We start from the raw sequence: 12,442 nt of genomic DNA, 5'->3' as shown, positions 1-12,442 counted from the left end.
TCGAAACTTCCATTGAATTAACAATCTTGTTAGATTGCCTTGCTCCAAGCAAGCAGAATAAGGTACAGAGAAAAAGTGAGTAGATATTATCACTGAATAGCATTTTCAGAAACATATGGAGGTGAAAATGGAATATTCAATTGCGAAGCACCCCCTACGACCACACCAGGTAATGGGACCAGTAACAGTAAGTGACATCCAAAACTAAAAATCACATACCAATTCATATTTTAATTTTTTATTTAAATATAAATAAATGATTACAATGCCTTGTTTGTTGACAAATAAGCTGCACTGAAGGTTGTTTATTTCAGTATTATATTATCTCAGACAGGAGAGGAAATTAGGCTGTAATTGTATTCAATAAAGGATGCTTATTACCTTTGGAATTAAATTATTATTGGAATGTGTATGAAATTTTTTTAACATAATAGAAGATGAATAAGAATAATGACAACCCTATAACAAAATTGGTTTGGTACTTTTAAAGATGCGTGCAATTGCCGTAATTGTTACAATCAATTGCAATGCACTGTACGTCTGAATAAGGTACTGGAATTCACAAAGTATGTATATCAAATTAACTTGCTACCTATAATCACAGTAATCACCACCAATCTTTTGTCTCAAAAAATGTACATGGCAAGTTGTGCTACAGCTAATTAATATCTAATAGCTAAAATAAAATTGATTTAAATTATCAAGACGCGAGGAACATCAGAATTATCCTTTCAGTGCATCCACATCTGGAATCTACAAAAATGAAAAAAATAAATTTATTAAAATTACCTCTTATTGTAAAGTTTATTACATGCAAATACTACTTGTATACACTAGATGGTACGCTCGCTTGCTCACATACCATCTAGGTTGTTCCCACAGATGGTTCTCGAATACACTTTAATTTCAGCATAAAAAAATGTTTTTTTGTGTACGTACCGCAGGACTATAGGCCTAATACATTGTCATTTACAGAAACGAATAAATAGACACGATGATTTATGTAGTCAACTAAAATTAGCACCCTGGGAATTACAGAAACTTGTCACAAAATGAGTCCAGATTTTTTATTTGGATTCATTTAAACAAACCCAATTTGTGTTTTATAACATTAGGGTTGAGGGATGGTGAGGAGGATGGGTACAAATTTTAAATACAGTATATTCTTTATCCACTCATGTTTTTTAAGCCTATAAATAATATACCACTAAATACAGTAAAACATTGTCATAGTCGATGAAATAGTAAAATACAAATAAACGACACACCACAACGTTTATATTTTTTGTAATTAATAATTAATACAAACAGTGAGAAGCAACTGTCGCCATTTGAATCGAAATTGTCTTACTCTGAATGTGGTTACTGTTAGATATATAAACACATATACAAAGAACATTTATTACTGTGACTGTGGGTAGGCTCTACTGCTGGATATATAAACACATAATATACAAATAAAAACTTTATTACTGACAGTTGCTTCTCAACGTTTGTATTAATTAATAATTATAAAATATATAAACGTCGTAGTGGTGTATCGTTACATGCACTCTACTATTTCAATCGACTATAACACAGACAGTTTTAAAAAAGTATTAAATCGTAAATGTTTTACTGTGTTTAGTGGTATATTATTGATAGGCCTATAAAACATTTAAAACAATATTTTGTTACTGAGTGGATAGAGAATATATTTAAAAATTGTTCTTCCCATCCTCTTTCCCATCCCTCAACTCTAATGTTATATACAAAACACAAATTGAGTTTGTTTAAATGAGAATTCAAACAAAAAATTTGGACTCATTTTTAAGACAAGTTTCTCCTTCAGAAGGCCTAATTCCCAGGGTGCTAATTTGACATAAATCATCGTGTCTATTTATTCGTTTCTGTAAACGACAATGGACTATAGTCCTGCGGTACGTACATTTGAAATCGCCAGTTTTTTTACGCTGAAATTACTGTGTATTCGAGAACCATCTAGTTTGTATAAATTTATAATAAATCTATCAAAATACTATTTTTTAAAGAAAATACTGTAGGCCTGTCTTCAACATTAGGATGTACTCTAGCTATTCAACCGTTTTTCAGCTATTAAAAACAATTATCGTAGAAGGAGATAGGTAAATGCAAAGCATCCTCGTATTATTGTGTGTGGGTAAATTTCAAAGATAGACATCTTTATCTAACTCAATTTAATTAGTAACAGGGTTACATCAGGTGGTTAAAATCAGTACCGAAAGTATGAACCAACTTTATATACCATCTAGTATTAGTAAAAATTCTAGAAGGCGTGATTTACCAAATTTTTCCCTTATGTAAATTTATACATTGATTACTAGTATGGATATTGTCATTTATCCAGGTAGTATTAAGTTTTGAAAAATAAATCTAGTCAACTTGACGTGCTTGTTTAGTAACAGTGACGTTTTACAACATATCCAGGTCGTATCATCAGACCGAATGAGGGATTTGGTCTGTGACCCGGGGTCAAGGAGCTATCAACAAAACGTCTGGGGATTTTCTTGACTGCTGAATTGAATGTTCCAAATAAGTTGTGAAGTACTGTAGTCCTTCCCCTGTGTCCAGGGAAGGTTCTAAGCATTTAATGCACACTGCCTCTTTCGCTTTTAGTCCGGTGGCAGGAGGGGGGATATCACCACCCGAAAGGGGACAAATTGCCATCCAACTTTTCTAGACCAGAATTTTCCGTAGATTACGAATATGGAAGGTAATCGATCAGGATAGGAAGCGTTTTCGAGATATAAGGGGTCAAAGTTCAAAATTGACCAATATAAAAACATGCTATATCTCTGGAAATTCTGGACGTAGTGAGATAATTTTGGTGTCAAATTGTTCACAATGTATATGTTTATATTAGCTCTAACAGAACTTTCTTTGTAAAATTGATCGGAAACCCCATTGTTAGCAATTTTGACCTTTGACCTCTTTTTGCTATATTTAAGTAATGGCAGGTCGGAGAGAATTAAAAATAGGAGCAAATTGTTCCTAAGATATACATTTATATTCAGTGTAACAGATGATATTGCTTGAAAATGACCGGAAGTGTGGTTATTAACCTTTGACATAATTGAATAAGGTTATAAAAACATAAATTAATAAATATTTGTCGTAAGGAGCCAATTTTGGTGTCAAATTGTTCACAATATATATGTTTATACTTGTTATAATGCAACATTTTTTTCAAAAAGCTACTAAAACACCTATTTTTCTGTAATTTTAACCTTTGACCTGTTTTTCTCACCTAAATTTTATTTATTTATTTATTTTTATTTCAACAATATTTTATGAGGGTGGTCCATCCAGCATCAGCTGATCATTAGGGACCCTCAAACAAACAGTAAAAACAAAATAAACTACAAAAACACAAAATTAACAAAGATAAAAAAAATAAATATATATATATATATAAAAATATACAGAAAGCCAACAATGAAAGAAGGAAAAAAGGAAATAAAATCAGAGAGAGAGAAACAGGTGTTTTTTCAAAAGAGATTTAAAGGAGGAGAAATTGTAAGAGTTACGAATACTTAAAGGTAGAGAATTAAAGAAAGAAGGAGCATTGAAACTAAAAGAAAGTTTAAAGATTTCAAGGTAAGGACGAGGGATAAGAAGATCTCCTTTAGTAATTTGCCTGGTGTTCATACGGCCGTTGGAAGTTACTTTAGTTAAAAGCTGACAGATAGTAAGAGGAGCAGAGTGATGTAGAGCTTTGAAAGAAAGACATGCAAGCTGAAAGAGGTATCGTTCATGGAAGGGGAGAGTCTTAGCACTGGAAAAGTGATGAGGAGAGAGATGTGTAGTGGGAGATAGATCGAGTAGTAGACGGATAGCTTTATTCTGGATTTTTTGAAGTTTAGTGGTAGAAGAAGGTTTAGAACCCCAGACAGAGCAGCAGTAGTCAAGTCTAGAAAGGAAAAGTGAATTGTACAGAAGATGAAGAGAAGATTTGTTTGTAAATTTAGAGGTACGTTTGAGTAAGTAGATAATAGAATTGAGTTTTTTACAGAGGGAAGATATGTGAGATTTCCAGGTTAGAGTATTGTCAATTATGATTCCAAGGTGTTTATGAGAAGTAACAGATTGAATTGGAGAATCATTAAGAGTAAGGGTGATAGAGTTAGATTTAAGTTTTTGAGAAGAGCCAATGAGCATAGATTTAGTTTTTGAGATATTGAGTGTTAGTCTGTTAGATTTTAGCCAGGTAGAGAGATGAATTAGAGCATTATTAAGATTCTGTTCAATAAGTTTAGAAGAGGAGTTAGAATAGTAGATGATGGTATCGTCAGCATACATGTCAACATGTAGATTAGAGTTATGACAGATTAGAGAAGATGAAAGGTCGTTAATGTAGATGGAAAAGAGAAGAGGACCAAGAGTGGAGCCTTGAGGAACTCCAGTAGAAAGAAAACCAGAGGAAGAAAGAGTTTTTTCAAAAAGAACTTGTTGAGAGCGATTAGAAAGATAAGATCGGAGCCAGGAGATAGTTGAAGGAGAAAATCCATAGTAGGGTAATTTAGCAAGAAGAATATTATGGTCAATAGTGTCGAAAGCTTTTTTGAGATCGATAAAGATAGTGCCAGTAAGTTTCTTATTATTGATATTGTGAAGCCAGTTATCATATGTGTTGGTAAGAGCAGTAAGGGTAGAATGTTGGGGACGAAATCCAGATTGAGAAGTAGATATTAAGTTATTAGAGTCAAGGTAAGAATAGATTTGTTGGGAAATAGATTTTTCAATAATTTTGGAGCAAAGGGGAAGGATAGAGATAGGCCGGTAGTTGTTAAGGTCATTTCTTTTGCCTGATTTAAAGATAGGAATAACTTTAGATGTTTTCCAGGCAGAGGGAAAGCAATTAGAATTGATAGAAAGATTAAAGATAAAGGTAAGATGAGGAGCAATAATAGCAGAAGCAGCTTTAAGAAATTTACCATCAATTAAATCAGGTCCGGTAGAAGTATTGGGATTGATGGATGTTAATTCAGTTTGGACAAAGTCTTCATCAATGCAGCTCAGAGAAAAGAAAGAGTTGCAAAAAGACAGATAAGAAGACGGGTCAGGACAATTAGAGGCGTCAATAAGAGAAGAAAGCTTAACAGCATTGTTAGTGAAGAAAGAGTTGAAAGAGTCGGCAATAATTAAATGATCAGAGATGTCTGAACCATTAATTGAAAAAGACGGAGGGAAGGTATTAGATTTAGAAGGAAGAAGATCTTTCAGGCCATTCCAGATTTTTTTAGTATTACCTTTGTTGTTATTTAAGAAAGACTTGTAGTAAATTGCTTTAGCATCTCGACATAGTTTAGTTACAGAATTTCTAATTTTACGGTAGTTTTTAAAGTCAATATCGTTTTTGGTTTTATAAGCTTTGGCTTTTAAAGCATCTCTTTGGTGAAACATATAAAAAATGTCATGTCTATTATTGAGCCATTTCGGCAATGTCCTTTTAAAACGTCTAGTGACATAAGGGGCAAACTTGTCGCAAATATGTGAGAATTTGGAGGTCCAAAACGTGAGTGCAGCATCGACATTCGTTAAGTTGTAGAGATCTTGCCAATTCTGGTGTTGAAGCTCATTTAAAAAATTAATTTCGTTGAAGTTCTTGAAAGATCTAAACGTTTTGGTGTAGTGATTCATCTTTGGTGTTTTTGATGATAAGCAGGTGTATACATATTCGTGATCACTAAAGCCACAAGGAAAGACAGAAGTGTGAAGATGTAAATACTCACAGTTTGTTAAAATAAGATCAATTGTTGATTCAGAAGTTTCAGTGATCCTTGTAGGAGTTAAAATTAACTGTTTAAGACCAAAAATATCCATAATATCATTAAGATGGTTATGGTTAGTTGATCGAGTTTGAGTGTTAATGTTAAAGTTACCAATTGCAATTAAATTACTTGATTTGTCTGACCAGAGATGAAGACAGGACTCTAGGTCCGTAAAAAACTCAACTGGAGCACTAGGAGGTCTGTAGATAGTGGTTAAGAGAATGGAACTGCCAGATGGAGGTTTGATTAATATAGCAACTGACTCGATGCTAGCATTTTCAGGTTGACTGATCTCTTCAAAAACAATTGAATCTAGAAGATACATTGCCACACCACCACCGTGTCTTGTTCGGTCTCGCCTGATCATTGTATAGCCAGGTATACTGATTTCTGTTGAATGAATGGCTGAACATAGCTTGGTCTCAGAGAGACATAATACATGTAGAAGATTGTTCTGCAGTAGATTTAAAAGCTCATGATGCTTACTAGTAAGACTGTTAACATTAACATGAGCTATTTTCAAACCTGAATGAGCTTTGGTATCCGAAATCGTAATAGTAGAATGTTCAGTTTCATCTGGTCCAGGATTGTATTCAACATCTCCAGCAGCAAGAAGTAGAATGTTAAGACAAGCGGTATGATTAGAGTAGTATGCAGTAGGCGATTTTCCAAACTTTAGCTTGAATTTAGGCAGTGAATGTTTGTTCACAGAGTCGTTTAAAATCAGTTGAAAGTCAAACTGACATGAAGAAACATTAGCTAGAACAATTAGTCCTACAGCAAAAGCCATGTAGGCTTGGGTGGCAAACTTCCTGGTTGGCTTTGTCATCATTGTTCAGTAAAACAAAGAAAGTACTGGACAATAGGCCTAGTAATCTAGGCAGGATGTTCCAAGTTTAATCTTGATAAATAACTATTGTTCGACATGGCATAGAGATTTCTAACGGCAAATTGTTTATAATAGATATTTTTATTCAATCTAATAGATTATACTGTTTGAAAATACAAGTGTGATTATTGCTTTGAAATCCTGTACATAAGAGCCTATCAGGGCGGATTTAATTCAAAGAGGTGTGGAAGGGGAATAATACTATTACTATACAGTACAATGTCTTTCAGAAATATTTGAGCAATTTCAATCAGGTATCCATGTATCTCCAATAAACGGAATGTACGGCTCATAGAGAATTCAGAAGTTACCCTTGGTTCATTTTGGCAAATCCATATGGGTTCCTTTTAAAAGGATTGAGGGTGCACAGACAGGCTTTTTCCATGGCTTAATATTGGAACCTACAGTTTTAGTTACCCGATATATTTCTAACACAGTAACTTGTGTAGCCAAATGCATTGATCCGATACAGGGGCCAAATGTAGAACTGAACATACAGTAGAGAACCACAGAAGGGTCTAAACAGATGACCTGCTGTTGTTTCATTTTAGGCAAAATCCAAATCGGTTCCTTAAGGATCGAGAGTGCACAGGCAGCTTTATTCCATGTGCCTGTCTATATAAACCCACATTGTCACCCCTTATATTTCCACTATGTGGCTTAATGTCCATGGATGACCGGCCCTTGGGTTAATTTGGGCAAATCCATAAGTGTTCCTTAAGGATCGAGAGTGCAAGGCAGCTTTATTCCATGGGCCCCGCCTGTCTATTATGAACCCACAGTGTCACGCCTTATATTTCCATTATGGGGCTTAATGTCCATCCATGGAGGACCAGCCCTTGGGTTAATTTGGGCAAATCCATAAGTGTTCCTTAAGGATCGAGAGTGCACAGGCAGCTTTATTCCATGGTTCTGCCTGTCTATATAAACCCACAGTGTCACCCATTATAATTCCTTTATGAGGCTTAATGTCAATGGAGGACCGGCCCTTGGGTTAATTTGGGTAAATTCATAAATTTTCCTTAAGGATCGAGAGTTCACATGCAGCTTTATTCCATGGGCCGCGCCTGTCTATATGAACTCACAGTGTCACCCCTTATACTTCCATTATGGAGCTTAATGTTCATCCATGGAGAACGACCGGCCCTTGGGTTAATTTGGGCAAATCCATAAAATGTTCTTTATGGATGATCGAGGGTGCACAGGGATATTTATTATATCTCTATGAACCCACATTTTCACCCCACATACATTATTTCCAATATAGGGTCTCTTGTAGCCCTACATAGAGAACCCCGAAAGGTCCATGAAGGATCGGCCCTTGTCAACTTGTGTAATGATAAATGTGCTCTTTTGATTGTGTATGATTGATAGATGTCTTAACAGAATGATAAAACATAACATTGTCTTAAATGTTAGTTTTTATTTGGTTTTAAATGCAAATTGTGTGATTGGTCAATATTGACATTTGACCTTTAATTGCAAAGTATTTGTTTTATAAGGCGACTGAATAACACCATACAATACCTATAAAACCATACAAATGTATTAAAAGACCAAATTCAACTTTAATAAATTGGTTATAATACATATGTATATAATACATTGTTGTAATTGGTCAATTTTGAACTCTGACCCCTTATCTCTTCCTATTCGGTTCCTATCCTGATCGAAGTCTGATTTGATTAAATACAGTATTATAATTATATTAATCAAAATTATAATGAAATAACATAACTTTACTAATCAAATAATTTGATTACTTGTAAAACCATCAATATCATAGTTTGGACAACTTTGCATTTATTTGTACGCGTATTAAAATGTTGACCTTCGACCTTATGTCAACTGATGAAATGATGTATTCGCTCTTTTACATTGCGTATGATTGATTAACAGGATGAGAAAACATCCAATTTTTATTAAATATTAGTTTTTATTTGGTTTTATAGGTACGTTCTATGATTGGTCAATATTGACATTTGACCCTTAATCACAAAGGATTTTTTTTTCATATGGTGATTGAATAGACACTTATAATCATAAAAATGTAATAAAAGACCAAATTGTGCTTCAATAAATTTGTTATAATATATATACATAATACATTGTTGTAATTGGTCAATTTTGAACTTTGACCCCTTATATCTCGAAAACGCTTCCTATCCTGATCGATTACCTTCCATATTCGTAATCTACGGAAAATTCTAGTCTAGAAAAGTTGGATGGCAATTTGTCCCCTTTCGGGTGGTGATTCCCCCTTCTGCCACCGGACTATTTATTTAATTCCAAAAGTTCCAGCTAAAAAAATATATTGAAATCTCCTTGAGAAAATGAAGACAATATAAACTTACAGCAACTTTGAGAGCTTGATCAAGGTCTGCAATAAGGTCACCAGAATCTTCAAGACCAACAGACAGACGAATAAGTGTATCTGTAATTCCAAGCTTAAGACGTTCTTCAGCAGGTACAGATGCATGTGTCATTACACAACTGAAGAAGAAAAGTTTAAGTAATAATAACAAGGGATGTATAGGGGGTAGTTGTTTGAATTGTTAGTTCACCAACAATTGAGACAGGCATTTTAGGTATTTAATTTTTGTTTGAAATGTGTTTGTTCAAACGACAAAATTATATGACAGACAAATAGATTAATATTACATACAGTAGCCTATGTAAATATGTGAACGCGCTTGGTTGAAACTGCATCACATGACTACTGCTTCGAGGATCGTAAATCGAGTACGATGATATTAAATGAGTAATTTTCGCGTGATTATCGTTTCCCTGTTATTAAACATATAAAATCCAGCAAATTCTCGATGAGTTTGATATCGACTGTTTAATTGCATGTGAAAACTAGTGTTTGGCGATAAATAAATAAAAGTCATCATCCCGAGACAACGTTTTACACGCCATGCCACGTAATTCGCTACGTAAACTAATCAATTATTATTATTAAACTATGCATACATAGTGCCCGCATTTTGTTAGTCACCCTCTATAGACATGAAAAAAAGACCATTGTGATTGGTCAATACTCACAGGACAAACATGGTACGCGCAGCAACATCCGGTGATTCGGCTCAGCTAGGACTAGTATTGATATTAATATTATTATTAGGGCAGGATTATTATTATTAGTGCAGGATTATTATTATTAGTCTAGGATTATTGATGGAAATTCTTCTGTTAATTTACAAGGCCTAGGTGTATATCTCTCTAAACAATTCTCGAATCTCTCCTTCCACCATGTCAACATTATTGTCGTCAATCTGGGTATTGTTCAAACAGTTAAATCCACAACGGTTAAAGCATTTAATTATTGTAGTCTCTAATGTCTCTCTCCACGATGTTGCTGTCCAGTTTACTGCATCCAGAACGTTAGATTGTTTTGTGATGTCGCTTGCTGATTGTGCATCGTCAACTTTCGCTAAAACACTCTGCAACAACTTCGCTCTGTAGCGACTTTTAAACGCTTTAATTATTCCTTGGTCAAGCGGCTGTAAAACAGACGTTGTGTTTGGTGGTAGGAACGCAAGCTTGCTGTTGCTCTTCTCTAATCCAACATGAGAGGAGACGTTATCAAGAAATAATAAAATATTTCTACCCTGAAACCTCATTTGATTGTTTAAGTCCGTCAAATAATCATCAAACAATGCACCAGTCATCCAGGCTTTTCTGTTAGCTTTCCACACTAGTGAAGTCGATCTTTCTTTATGGTTTTAAAGCATCTTGGGTTTTCAGCACGTCCGATAATCATTGGTTTAAGCTGAAAAAATAAATAACGAACATGATTAAAAAATATAGAAAAAAAAAACATTTGAATTTGAAGAGGAAACAAGATCTTTTTATTGATGCTTTTTATTTAAGATATTTAAAAACGGATGGTGCTGCTGTTTTCAAAGGTTTCATGCTTAGGAACATATGGACATAAGACAGACGAAAATAACAAAATCTAATGATGTACAAAAAATCTGACAAAATTTACATGAAAAACAATAAAGAAAAAAAAACAACGCATAAACGATGCGCACATGACTGATTGCATGATGTGATGCGGATAGACAAAATAAATGATTAAAAATAAAACGAAAAACGTACCTTTTCACCAGTCACACTGCATGTGAACATCACTGTTAGTCTTTCTTTAGAAGATTTCACTCCTTTAACGTCATCATGCTTTTCAGCTATGTGTCCTGTCCGGTAATGCACGGAAAAACAGACCAGTTTCGTCACAGTTAAAAATGTCCTTTGGTTCATAACCAACGCAAAGTTTGGCAATCTGTTCTTTCCACTGTGTTACAACTTCCTGATTGACATCCCCTCTTTCTCCGCAGATAACTAATTGTTTTATGTCTCCTTTTCCATTTGGTTAACCATCCATCAGATGCTTTGAAGTCCACAAGGTTTAATTCCTCTGCGAATTGCTCTGCCTTTGCCTTTATTAAGGGTCCACTAATGGGGATATGTTTATCCCTATCAGTTCTAAACCAAACTAACATAAGCTGGTCGATGTCCGAAAACTTAGTTTTGATCACTCTGAATTTTGTACCTGTGCTGACTTCCTTCTTGCTCCGATATTTATCCTTAGCTTTCATAATGTCATAGATCGTTGATTTTCCAAGCCCATACTTTTTCGTTGCTTCCATACTTTCATTCCACCTTCTACATCTGCTATCATTCTAATTTTCGTAGTTAAGTCAAGTTTATTCCGTTTACGTTTTGCCATGATGATTTCCAAATTTATAATGATGCACATTTTTAGTGAAACATTCCTTTTTAAAGTCTTATTAAAATTGTGAATTTAACAATAATTTTAACAAAACAAAGACACAAAGTGAAATGTAAATTGAACTTTATTAAAAAACAATTCATATGCTAAAAACCAGGGAGTTGTTAACAACTCCCTGCTAAAAACAATAGACATTAAGACATAGCGCTTCGATGTCAAAAAGCCTACCGCAGTTTGATACGCAACAAAGCAATTGCCGCCTCGTGGGTTAACAATGAACTGACCTGTCAATCACAGTGTAGCGTTCCATGGCAACATTATTTGATCGTACCGCGAAACATCGCGCACTTCATGCATGGTCAGGGTGTGGTTAAAAGCTTTTGTAAATTGTGAATGTATTGAATCTGAGTCAACGACAACGATGTTACGTTGTTATTTCGTAATTATTTGGAGTGTTTTAACTGCCAGTCCGGTTTTCAAAAGCTAATTTTCGTGTTTTGGACTTCATAATTTGTCCGGATTCCGGAATTGGGTATTCCAGTTTTCATAATAAATTACAGTACATTTAGAATAGGGACAAATTGGGCCCTCCTAAAAAGTCCAGTATTGGGAGAGTTGACTGTATTAGTCTTCACAAGATATGGTAAACGCCTAACTAGGCAGGCTTATTTACATAAGGAGGCCCAGCTACGCCCGACCCAGCAGATATTCTACTGGTTGTTGGCTATCTATCTAAATAAAAGGCAAACACAAAAAGTTTGTCCTCTATGCACGCCGCGGTACAATCTCCGATTGGTGTGAATTTTGCACTCAACATCAATCTTGCAACAGAGATGGTCATGGTCTATATAAAAAGTTTGTAAACCAAATATTTATTAAATTAAGACTTACTAAATATTTTAAAAATTACCACTGGATCAAAAGGCAATGAAATGTGGAATTTCTAGAGGGAATTAAGACTATAAAACAGGAACAAAGAAAAAAAACCGCAGCATTACCGTTCAGAGAGGTGCATCGATAGGGTAGGCA

General features: G+C 34.5%; 1 protein-coding gene across 2 annotated transcripts in view; it reads right to left on the bottom strand.

Annotated features, from left to right (window-relative positions):
• Positions 1-228: 228 nt before the first annotated feature.
• The window catches only part of LOC144845458 (cystathionine gamma-lyase-like), a 36,491-nt gene continuing 24,277 nt past the window's right edge, over positions 229-12,442 (bottom strand). Inside the window, exons 8-9 of one of the 2 annotated variants that reach the window (XM_078702817.1) lie at positions 9,033-9,171; positions 229-753 (exon numbers count right to left, since the gene is read on the bottom strand). In XM_078702817.1, coding sequence (XP_078558943.1) covers positions 724-753; positions 9,033-9,171 — 169 coding nt within the window. In that variant the 3' untranslated portion in view covers positions 229-723. Of the gene's footprint in view, positions 754-8,948; positions 9,172-12,442 lie in introns of those variants that run through there. The other variant, XM_078702816.1, reaches the window with a different exon arrangement.

The sequence above is a fragment of the Antedon bifida genome, chromosome 6 (assembly GCF_963402885.1).
Source record: "Antedon bifida chromosome 6, ecAntBifi1.1, whole genome shotgun sequence".
NCBI lineage: Eukaryota > Metazoa > Echinodermata > Crinoidea > Comatulida > Antedonidae > Antedon > Antedon bifida.
The sequence above is the reverse complement of the archived record's forward strand: the minus strand, read 5'-3'. Positions and strand labels throughout refer to the sequence as shown.